The sequence below is a fragment of the Tamandua tetradactyla genome, chromosome 9 (genome assembly GCF_023851605.1).
Source record: "Tamandua tetradactyla isolate mTamTet1 chromosome 9, mTamTet1.pri, whole genome shotgun sequence".
NCBI classification, from domain to species: Eukaryota; Metazoa; Chordata; class Mammalia; order Pilosa; family Myrmecophagidae; genus Tamandua; species Tamandua tetradactyla.
In genome coordinates this window covers 89,376,977-89,389,445 of record NC_135335.1, presented here as the reverse complement: position 1 = coordinate 89,389,445, position 12,469 = coordinate 89,376,977, and the positions used below count along the sequence as shown (strand labels likewise).

The following is a 12,469-nucleotide window of genomic DNA, read 5'->3' as shown; positions in this document are numbered from 1 at the left end:
CCATCATCTCAGGGCATGTATCTGTGGAATTATTCAGTTTGGCTTGAGATCCATAACTTAAAATCTTGTCTGCCCTGTTTTTGTAGTTAAAGACTGAGCAGGAACAATGGAACAGGGAGGCTTGAGACCTAGATTTTTAGTATTGACACTGCCACAGACTACTTTTGTGGTTTCAGATAAATAGCTTGATGTCATTGGATTGGAGTTTTCTCATTTGCAAAATAAGAAGATCCAACCTCATATATAATGTCTGTATTCCCTTCCATTGTTAACATTTTTAAAATTGACTTAGTGAGGTATAATTTATGTACAGTAAAATGCAAAGATTTTAATACAGTTTCATGAGTATTGATGATTGATTTCACCTGTGTAACTACCTCCTCAAACACGATATAGAAAATTTCCAACACCCCCCAAAATTCCCTCATGCCCCGTTACAGTCAATCCTCCACCTCCTGAGAGGCAGGTATGGATCAGATTTATCTCACCATGGTTAGTTTTGCCTATTCTAGAAACTGGTATAAATTAAATCATGCAATGTATACTCTTTTATACCCATCATATTTCACTCAGCATATTTTTGATATTCATTAATGTATCTGCAGTGTTGTGTGAACATAGCACAGTTTGGATTTTTGATTCATCTGTTAATAAATATTTCAGTCATTTCCAGTTTTAAGCCATTCTGATGAAAGCTGTTATGAAACTCTTGTGCAGGTCTTTCTGTGGTCAGTATTTTCATTGACCTTAGGTAAATATGTAGAAGTAGAATTGGTGGTCAGAGGGTAGGTGTGTGTTTACCTTTAGAAGAAATGAACAGGCCTTTCCCCAAAGTGTTTGCTGTGTTTTACGTACTCACCAGCAATGTCTGGAAGCTGTACTTGCTATATATCCTCATCAACACTTGGCACTGACTGCACAGTGTTTTAATTTTAGCCATCCAGTGAGTTAAAGGGGCATCTCACAGTCACAGCTGGAAACGTTATTACCTGTGGAAATTCTAAATTTTGTGATTTTTTTTTTGCTTGAAATAATGCTGATCAAAGTCTTATTTCTCTTCTTCTTCTCACTCCAAATCAAAGGGAAAAATGTTTCTGCATGTGAAAGGACTAGTTCAACTGGGAAGATTTGTGATGAGAAATCGTGATGTCATGCTGACAACAACTTTCATAGATGCCATAAAGGCTCTGCCAACCAGCTATGAAAAGGGGGAATATTTTGCATTTTTGGAAACCTATGGAACCCACTACAGTAGCTCTGGGTCTCTAGGAGGACTCTACGAAATAATATATGTTTTGGATAAAGCTTCCATGAATCAAAAAAGTATGCCTAGAAATAGAGCTCTGCCTTCTAAATGCTCTCTTGACCAAGCATTATTCCTTTCACTAACCCCTGCCAATGGTAAAACACTTAAGAATAAAGAGTTCTGTAACCTGCTCCCTGAAGAGAAGAACTCTTTTTCCTGCTCTTGGTTCCCTACAGCCCTTTCAAAGAACAAATTGACTTCCTCTTGAAACCAGCTGACTTGGTCGCAAACCATTTGGCAGCATTACTAAGAAATGACCCTCAAATTACATTGCAGTACAATATCTATTACATTGTAATTCTTTTTTAGTGAAACAACATTTAAAAAAATGGAAGAGACATAATTTACATAATCTCTTTATTAGTAAGTACACTGGTCCAATTACATGTGTGACAATTCATATGTCTTCCAAAGCATTCTTCAAAATTGGAATGGAAATATTGTTCTAATTTATGTTTTGAGGGGGGGAAGGGTGGAAACAATGTTAGCATCATATCAGATCAATAACCTAAAACAAAGGTGGAAAATTAATTTTCCCTCATATGACAATTCTGGTGACAGCTGAACTGATTCCATGTTGAGTAGGTTTCTGGCCAGCTTTGAAATCGTGGGAGAGAGGGCCATGGTTGATTAGCAATGCCTGCCATGGATACAGGAGAGGACTATGTTCTGCATAATTACCATCCTGGTCTAAAGACTGCCTCTAAAGCCCTTAAAAATAAATTGGATACAAAGTAATAATGTTAATCATTTTTAATCATTTACTTTGTGAGTAATTATGGCTAGTTGTCATTCGTCTTTAAGTAGTAGGTGCCATATCTTCCTACTCCCCCACAGTTTGGGGGTGTGTCTTTTAGGGAGGAAAATTTTTTTAATTCAACATAACAACATAGAAACACAAACATTCTTACCACTCCATTCTTGATATATAATCAATAACTCACAATATTATCACATAGTTGTATGTTCATCATCATGATCATTTCTGAGAACATTTGCATCAATTCAGAAAAAAAATAAAAAGAAAACAGAAAAAAATTCATACATACCGTACCCCTTACCTCTCCCTTTTATTGATCACTAGCATTTCAATCTACTCAATTTATTTTAATATTTGTTCCCCCTATTATTTCTTTATTTTTAATCCATATATTTTACTCATCTGTCCTAACCATAGATAAAAGGAGCATCAGACACAAGGTTTTCACAATCACACAGTCACACTGCAAAAGCTATATCGTTATATAATCATTTCAAGAAACACGGCTACTGGAAAACAGCTCTACATTTTCAGGCAGTTCCCTCCAGCTTCTCCATTACACCTTAACTAAAAAGCTGATATCTATATAATGCATAAGAATAATCTCCAGGATAACCTCTCAATTCTGTTTGGACTCTCTCAGCCATTGACACTTCATTTTGTCTTATTTTGCTCTTCTCCCTTTTGGTCTAGAAGGTTTTCTCAATCCCTTGATGCTGAGTCCCAGCTCATTCTAGGATTTTTGTCCCACATTGCCCTGGGAGTCATGTCCCACATAGAGAGGGGGAGGGCAATAAGTTTGCTTGTCATGTTGACTGGAGAGAGAGGCCACATCTGAGCAACAAAAGAGGTTCTCTGGGGCTTACTCTTAGGCCTACGTTTAAGTAGGCTTAGCCTATGTTTTGCAGGGTTATGTTTCATATGAAAAACCCTCCAGTTGAGGGTTCTTCCTATTGCTTTGGTTGTCACCACTGCTTGTGAAAATATCAAGAATTCTTAGGGAGAGAAATTTTGCCAAGACCTACTTCCATGCCTCTTTTCTGCATAGTTTATGATTGTGTCAAGAATGGGATGTGGCTATAACTTTAAAAATCTGGCATTCTCCCCACAGTCAGTAAACTCTTCACAGATGAGCCAACTTTTTGTTTATATCTAAGCCTCATCTTGAGCAGGTAGAAATCTTGCTAGGGGAAACAGTATATGAAGTGTTTTGGCTCATAGCACCTTACAAGGCATTAATGACAGCATAGTGAGATCACTCCCTGACCCCACCAGCTAAGTTATACTGATGAAGATATTATATAGAGGAGGAATACGAAGGGATTGCATCATGAGTAACATGAAAAATGGGAAGAGAAAGGACTCTGGCAAAGAGTGGCTTTGATGTAATACCTCCAGATCTCTACTTCTAAGTTTCACTGTGGAACCCTGTGATTTACTTAACCTCTCCTTTTTCATAAAGCATTTTGGCTTCTGGGACAGACAACCATGTGTGTGTGTGATCTGAAATTATAAATAACTCAGTGCGTTGAGGCCTTCACTGTTTATCCCCAGAATAAAGAAATTCCTCTCTCTTTTAAATCAGGGCAATAGAAAGCACATGATAGAATTTGCGAAAATATTAAAATTTCTCTTCCTAATTAGCACCCACATACCAAAGTATGTCAGCTTTCAAGATGGATATCTACTAAATAGCATTTATAGAACCAAAATCAAGTTGTTATGTATGTAAGTCATTTGCCCAAACCATAGATCAGCTATCTTAATGATGAACTGAGTCTTCCATAAAGGATCAGGGGATATTAATGCATCCCATGACCAAATGAAGTTAATATAGAGAAGTGCTTAAAAGTCAGATGGTTCTTGGTTCAAAGCTCAACTTGCTAATTACTGAATCAGCAAGTTACTTAACTGCTTTACAATTTATCCTCATCTATAAAAGGATGCTAAGAGAACCTATCGCATAAGGTTCCTGTGAGGATTAAATAAATTAATGCATGCATAATGCATGGGATGGTGCTGAGCACATAAGAAACATTTCAATAAATGTTAGACAATTATACCTGTCCCCCCGTATAGTATTAGATGGTAAAGAACTTTACTTTAAGTACTGCAGTCTGACCTCTAGCCCTTTCAATCAAGTGGTAAACTTAGTACATTCTTTGCCATTAAGTTGACATGCAAACAAAGTCAAAAGGAGGTCACTTAATTCTAACCCAAGGACAGGGAAGGATAGATATGATCTTAAAGTTGAGTTCAATAACACTCTGTAGGAATCTAAGTATATCTCTAACAAAATAACAAACTTGGGATTTATTTGAATGTGATGTTGATAGACACTAACTAATACTTTCAAATAAATTTGTTAAATAGATGTTGAATTAAGAGATGTAAAGAGATGCCTTGGGTTTGGTCTGAATTTATCTCTGCAAGTTGGCATTACAGTCGAGGGAGACTTTCATGCAGATAATTGTTTAAGGACGGGTAGTGGTCAAGTTGGTAAGTATGGCTCAATTTTTTTTCATTTTTTCAAATATTTATTCAAACATGCTTGAAAAATATGTATATATGCATATCTCAGAGCATTCTTTTAATCTATATGCTAAGAAAAATACAGGGGATGTCCAAATTCTGGCCCTAGGGAAATAACTCACAAACTTAGGGAATGTGTACAACTGTTATGTAGTCATTACCTAAATGATAGTCATGAGGGCTAAAGATTGTGGCAAACCCCAGCAAATGTTTATTATATGAAGTTAAATGTATATGGAAGGGTACAAAATAATGTATAAAATAAATTTGGAGCCATATAAGTAAGAGTCAGTACTGTTTCTGATTATCCCTATGAGGGAGCAAAGCACTTGCCAGTTTTGAGTACTGCCTCTCCACTGAGTAGCTCTGTGACCTGCAGTAAATTAATCAACCCCACTTTGCCTATGTTTCCTCAGCCGCAAAATGGACATAATAATAATACCTAAGTCTCATGGTTATTGTAACAATGAATGAGGTAATACATAGAAAGCATTTGACTACTGCTCGTGTTCAATGTTGTATAAAACACTGGCAATATTAAGTAAGAAAAAGAAGTTTTAATTGGGTGGTGGGATTATATGTGATACATTATTATTATTTTCCTTATATTTCTCCAAATCTGCTGTGTTGTCTTTCAGTGCCACTTCCCTCCCCCAACACATACGAAAAAAAAAAAAAGGCAAAAAACAGTTTTTGGAAAAATTAAGCTATTTTCAATTATATGTATGGTTTGGACATTCTTTCTGTGAAACCTGAGTAGCACATAACTATATTTGTCTTTGTTTCTGTAAAAAAATGTCATATGAGGCCAGTGCAATGGTGGCTAAGTGGCAGAATCCTCATCTGCCATGTTGCAGACCCGAATTCAGTTCCTGGAGCCTGCCAATGGGGGGTAAAATATATATATATATACATATCACATAAAAAATAGCAATAAATATCATGCTTTGCTTCTTTAAAATATAAGCAGAAGTTGAGTTCTTCTCGACCAATGCTTTCTTCTTTATTCCAGAAGGGGTCAACAGTAACTCTTTCAAGATAACCTCTCATTTTCAGAATTGTTCTTTCTGGGGGTCAGCTGTGGCAGATTTCCTTGCTGCGAAAATCACAGCTGTTTACATTCTCAGGTTTGGTCCACTATGGGATGGCTTAGCTTGTAATATTAAAAAAGGGCTGAGGTCAGTGAGCATGCCACCTCATTATCAACCCTTTTTATTGTCTCTACGTAAAAAACTAGAAATGCTTTAAAAGCTATTTTATCTTATGGTGGTTTCTATACCACTAAAACACAAACAGTCCATGGTGCATGAGTTCTTCAGTATAACTTTGTGTAGCCTGTGTACAACTCTAGGGGTTGCCACTCACAAATGCACTCATTCTAGATTTATATATTTATCATGATAATGGTAAAAGGCCAATGGTAGAAAAATATTTTGAGAAAAAATTTCCCTCTTTTTCCCCAATTTGTACAGTTTCTAAATGACTTAGTTGCAGTCCTGTGTGTGTTCAGCAACAGACAAGGAGACTGAAATCATATCCCAACTCAACCTTTTACCTAGTTTGAAATCTCTAATCCATCCTTAACATTAAATCCTAATATCTTTGGTGCAAATGTAACTTTGGGTTGTTAATCTCTAGCAGATTTGCAAGCAGGAGTAGTGCTATAGTACTCAATTTACACTAATCAGAAATACCTGAGACAATTTTAAAAAATATAAATGCCTGGGACCCATCTTTAAAGAGTCCACTGGAAATTGGGGGTGAGGAAGAGCAGTGAGAAACCCAAGCATTTATATTTTTTAATACATACCAACCACTAATATATGGCCATGATTGGAACCACTGACGGAATAAAAAGAAAACTGAACTCGCCATCGAATGTCATAATTTCTATATTTAACCCTTAAGCTAACTATGCAAGCTTGGAGCCACCTCTCTGAGGCTCAACTTTCTCATACATAAAAATGAGAAAGGATAAACAAAAATCATTCTAGAGTTTCTTTCCAGTTTTGAAAATTCACAATTCTAAATGATTTATAAGAGTTGACTAAAGGTGGTTCAGTCTGGAAGGAGGGACTAAAGGAAACATGGGTAGGGAGTGGGAATAGAAAGCAATTTTTACTGTTTTTTATTCTTTTGTACTTTATTCATTTTTTTGTACTTGCTAATATTTTATAATAATAAAATAGCTTAAAATTTAAAGTAAATCTAAGCAAAATATAATTAGGATGGTTTGTTTGCAACAAGCAATAAAGAATATGTCCAAAGGTCATCTTTAGTTCCCATGTGTAAATTAAAAGCTCCCATGAGCTTTGAATTATCAGTGTATCTAGGCCATTCCTACCACTTTTACTTTTTTTAAAAAAAAGGAATGAAATTTTCAATTGGGTAATTAACAGGTGACTACCACACTCTAGAGGATAAAGATTGTCATTACAGATATGGTGTGAAGAAAATTATATAAACAATGTTCACAATTAAAAATTCAATAAATATGCTAGCTTATACTTCACTAAATGGGTTCAATGTTTATTAATCATCATCCTTATGACTGACCACGGAACTAAAAATGCCTCACTCATGTCCTCCTTCTCTTTTCAGTAAACAACACTCGTGATGGCCTCATTGTTGACGTGATTTCATTCATAAGGGGAGGATCCAGAAAATATGCATTTCAACTAAAAGAAAAACTCAGTGGATCCCAGATGATTGATGTAACTGACTTTCAAAACTGGGCCGCTTCTTTACATGATGCTCCAGTGCTTATAAGTCAAAAAGTAAGACATGTTTATTTGCAAATAGAAACTTGTGTCATTTCTTATTAGATGTCACAATTGGTTCAGATGAACGATGAACTTCATCTGGAAGAAATGTTGAGAATTCAAACACACCCATCTCATCCCTGGGAAGTGGGCTGGCATAGAAGAAAGACACAAAGTGTGGCCTCAGATCAATCCAAGCTGAGTTCTTGTCTCTGTCCCTCGCATGTGTGACTTTCTTTGACATCTACACCAAATTCTCTGTGCTGGCGTTTATTCTGGGAATTTAATAAGGAAGCTTATCCAAAGCCTATAGGAGAGACTGGCACAAAATGGGGTCTCAGAAATAGTGAGTTCCTGTCCATCTGCCCTCACTTCTCTCTTGCCATCCAGAGGTTACCCTCTACCACTTCAAACAAAGGAGATTCTTGTTTGTTAAAGCTCTTTATGCAAAGGAAGCCTGTAAGGTCTCTAAGAATATAATACCAGGAGTGAGCAATTCATGTGGTCAGGAAATTCTTTCCTTCTTGGATCTTGACCAAAACAACTTTCAGCTTATAAATCCTTTGGGAGTTCAGTTTATTCCTAGGGGATAATTATAATGTATTAAAATTGTGATGATATAAATGCCAATGGTATCTAGTCTCATTTTGTTCTCCCCAGACTGAGAAGGGTATGTCTTTCTTCTTCTTTTGCCTCTAATATAGTTAGAAAGTGTTTTTATCTACATCTATTTATATCTTTCAATTTTCTCTGTATGTTTCACAGTTTTCTTCTCTCAGATCAAATTTGTCTTTGACCCCGCTACTTCACTTTGAGTAACCTGAGTTACAGACCCGCCAGCTCTTTTGATAGTTATTGGGGAATTTTGTTCCTTCATCCCACTTTCTTGTCTTTCAAGGTGCAGAGTGAGCCTCTACAGCTAACTCGGTTTTGTGAGCGAGGAGCTCAGAAACTGGAAAATGGCCATCTCTCCTCCCTTTATGGGTGGAGACATACCTATGAGCCTTTAAATATTTTTTTCTCAACGTAGGACAAAAACAGTCTAAATTAGCACATGAAGTTAAAACCAGAAGTCCCTTTTATTTAAAAAAAAAAGTGACTCTTATTTTAAATTAATTCTCTTGAATTCAGTGAAAAAACCCATATAAAGAGATTTCCAATAAGGAAAGAATTGGTGATTTTGTTGGATGTTCACATCTAGATGGAGACCTAAAGTGACTTATTTTCTCATCTCTGCAAATCAAGTTCAACTCTGTGGATCCAAGATTGTCCTCTGAGGAGATCTTGATAATAATGCAGCATATTCTAGAGCTGATTTTTTTTATTATTAATTTAAAAAAAAGAAAAGAAATTAACACAACATTTAGAAATCATTCCATTCTACATATGCACTCAGTAATTCTTAATATCATCACATAGGTGTATGACCATCCTTTCTTAGTACATTTGCACCGATTTAGGAAAAGAACTAGCAAAACAGCAGAAAAAGATATAGAATGTTAATATAGAGAAGAAAATTACAATAATAATAATAATAATAAAATATATATATATATATAAAGGAAAAAGAAAAAAACAAAAACAAAAGATACAAACAAACAAACAACAACAAGAAACTATAGTTCAGATGCAGCTTCATTCAGTGTTTTAACATAGTTACATTACACTTAGGTATTATTGTGCTGTCCATTTTTGAGTTTTTGTATCTAGTCCTGTTGCACAGTCTGTATCCCTTCAGCTCCAATTACCCATTATCTTACCCTGTTTCTAACTCCTGCTGGTCTCTGTTACCAATGATATATTCCAAGTTGATTCTTGAATGTCAGTTCACATCAGTGGGACCATACAGTATTTGTCCTTTAGTTTTTGGCTAGACTCACTCAGCATAATGTTCTCTAGGTCCATCCATGTTATTACATGCTTCATAAGTTTATTCTGTCTTAAAGCTGCATAATATTCCATCGTATGTATATACCACAGTTTGTTTAGCCACTCGCCTGTTGATGGACATTTTGGCTGTTTCCATCTCTTTGCAATTGTAAATAATGCTACTATAAACATTGGTGTGCAAATGTCCGTTTGTGTCTTTGCCCTTAAGTCCTTTGAGTAGATACCTAGCAGTGGTATTGCTGGGTCATAATCCATTCTGCCAGTCTATGTCTTTTGATTGGGGAGTTCAGTCCATTAACTTTTAGTGTTATTACTGTTTGGATAATATTTTCCTCTACCATTTTGCCTTTTGTATTATATATATCATATCTGATTTTCCTTCTTTCTACACTTTTCTCCATACCCCTCTCTTCTGTCTTTTCATATCTGACTTTAGTGCTCCCTTTAGTATTTCTTGCAGAGCTGGTCTCTTGGTCACAAATTCTCTCAGTGACTTTTTGTCTGTAAATGTTTTCATTTCTCCTTCATTTTTGAAGGACAATTTTGCTGGATATAGGAGTCTTGGTTGGCAGTTTTTCTCTTTTAGTAATTTAAATATATCATCCCACTGTCTTCTAGCTTCCATGGTTTCCACTGAGAAATCTACACATAGTCTTATTGGGTTTCCCTTGTATGTGACAGATTGTTTTTCTCTTGCTGCTTTCAAGATCCTCTCTTTCTCTTTGACCTCTGACATTCTAACTAGTAAGTGTCTTGGAGAACGCCTATTTGGGTCTATTCTCTTTGGGGTGTGCTGCACTTCTTGGATCTGTAATTTCAGGTCTTTCATAAGAGTTGGGAAATTTTCAGTGATAATTTCTTCCATTAGTTTTTCTCCTCCTTTTCCCTTCTCTTCTCCTTCTGGGACACCCACAACACGTATATTTGTGCACTTCATATTGTCATTCAGTTCCCTGATTGATCCCCTGCTCAAGTTTTTCCATTCTTTTCCCTATAGTTTCTGTTTCTTTTTGGATTTCAGATGTTCCATCCTCCAGTTCACTAATTGTAGCTTCTGTCTCTTTAAATCTACCATTGTAGGTATCCATTGTTTTTTCCATCTTTTCTGCTTTGTCCTTCACTCCCATAAGTTCTGTGATTTGTTTTTTCAGATTTTCTATTTCTTCTTTTTGTTAAGCCCATGTCTTCTTCATGTCCTCCCTCAATTTATTGATTTGGTTTTTGAAGAGGTTTTCCATTTCTGTTCGTATATTCAGCATTAGTTGTCTCAGCTCCTGTATCTCATTTGAACTATTGGTTTGTTCCTTTGACTGGGCCATATCTTCAATTTTCCGAGCGTGATCCGTTATTTTCTGCTGGTGTCTGGGCATTTAATCAGATTTCCCTGGGCGTGGGACCCAGCTGGTTGAAAGATTTTTCTGTGAAATCTCTGGGCTCTGTTTTTCTTATCCTGCCCAGTAGGTGGCGCTCGTGGCACTCGTCTCTCTACGGGTCCCACCAATAAAAGCTGCTGTGGCTCCTTTAACTTTGGAAAACTCTCGCTGTGGGGGCGGGTCGCCAGCCGAAGCAGCTTGGGGAATGCCAATCCGAATCTCGCAGTCGGCCCGGGAAACTGCGCGTGGAGGGCGGGGCGCCGGCCACCGCGGCTTGGGGGAGTGCCGGTCCAAATTGCCCAGCCGGCCCGAGACTCCAAGCGTTGTGGGAGGGCCCCGCTACCCAACGTTCCCAGTCGGACTGGGAAGCCACGTGTGTGGAAGGGACCCCGGTTGCCAGATGCCCCGGCCCGGGGAAGCGCGCACCCCTCGGTGATCTCACCGCAGCGGATTCTCCCTGCCCGTTCAGCCATTCCAGAATGTGGTACGTTGTCTTTTTGGTCTCTGTCGTGGCTCCGGGAGCTGTTTTGTATCGTTTCTGTTTCTTTAGTTGCTGTTCTGGAGGAGGAACTAAGACCCGTGCGTCTTACTAAGCCGCCATCTTCTCCAGAAGTCCCTAGAGCTGATTTTTAAAAGTCTTAAGTAAAAAAGCATCTGCTGAAGATTTATTATCCCTAGAACTATCCAAGAACTTCATAAACTCTCTTGTCTGGAAACACAATTTATTTCATTTTTAGGTTCAACCATTAACTCCTCCAGACTTTTAGATTAATAGATATTCCATCTAAAATGTCTGTATATGTTTCTTTAGATAAATTGGAAGTGAAGATGTTTTATATCAATGTTCTACCTAAGAAAATGACAGCTATAGTTAGTCCACTATTGGCCACTTTTTAAATTTACCTTCTCATAGATGAAATTCTGAAACAGTAAAAGATTCTGATATTTTTTGACTTTGCATGTCTTTTAAACCCATAAAGAGACAAGAGATATAATTAAATTTGACCTTGGAATAGATTCTAAAGTTATCTGGCCCTCATAAATCCAGTAGGAGTGGATCTTTGATGAATTTGTAGATATTTCCATGAGACAGTTATATAATCTATTGTATTTTACAGTCATCATGTGTACAGTCACTTCATTTCATTCTTTGGTAGATTAAAGTACTCTATTGTCTGCAATGACAGTTTCAAACCTAGGGGATGTTCTTAATAAACAATGGGCCCTCCTATTTCATTACCTAGAGAATTGGTAGAAACTCTCCCCAGCTAACCTTTAAAAAAAGGAAAAAAAACTGGTTTTTATTTCATCCACTGTAGCAAATTAACTTTAATCAGTTATCTAGATATTCATATTGCAAACAGTTATCTTGGAAGGAACACCAGGAAAATATATTACTCTAAGTTAAAGGCCATCTGAATACATTACTGAGATATTCTAAGGCAAACCCTTGGTTATGCATATATTTTCCATACTAAAGGAATTAATGCCTTGTGCTTTTAAGTCGAGTTTATGGTTTTGGTTCTCTATGTGCTTCAGCAAACCACAAACCACTTGCTGAGGATGGTCGTGGACAAGACGTTACCAACTTAACCAACTTAACTTCAATAGTATATACAAACTATTCATCTCCATCCTCCCACCTTTATTTAGTTCATGTCAGAAATAGCATGTCTATATTGTGAGCCCCAAACCACTGATTTTTCATTCATTTTTTTTGCATTTCCCTTTTAGATTTGGTTAGAAGTAAAACATGGACCTACAGACCCCAAATATAAGAATCTGGCATTTATATTTACCCCAGTCATTACCCTTTACTGAAGATCTTTATTTCTTCATGTGACTT

The 12,469-nt window shown here is 36.8% G+C and overlaps 1 protein-coding gene across 1 annotated transcript in view; it reads left to right on the top strand.

Moving 5' to 3' along the window:
- The window catches only part of C9 (complement C9), a 75,358-nt gene that overhangs the window by 47,821 nt on the left and 15,068 nt on the right, over positions 1 to 12,469 (top strand). Inside the window, exons 7-9 of the mRNA XM_077117046.1 lie at positions 1,083 to 1,323; positions 4,440 to 4,565; positions 7,200 to 7,375. Of these exons, the coding sequence (XP_076973161.1) occupies positions 1,083 to 1,323; positions 4,440 to 4,565; positions 7,200 to 7,375 (543 nt within the window). The remainder of the gene's footprint in view (positions 1 to 1,082; positions 1,324 to 4,439; positions 4,566 to 7,199; positions 7,376 to 12,469) is intronic.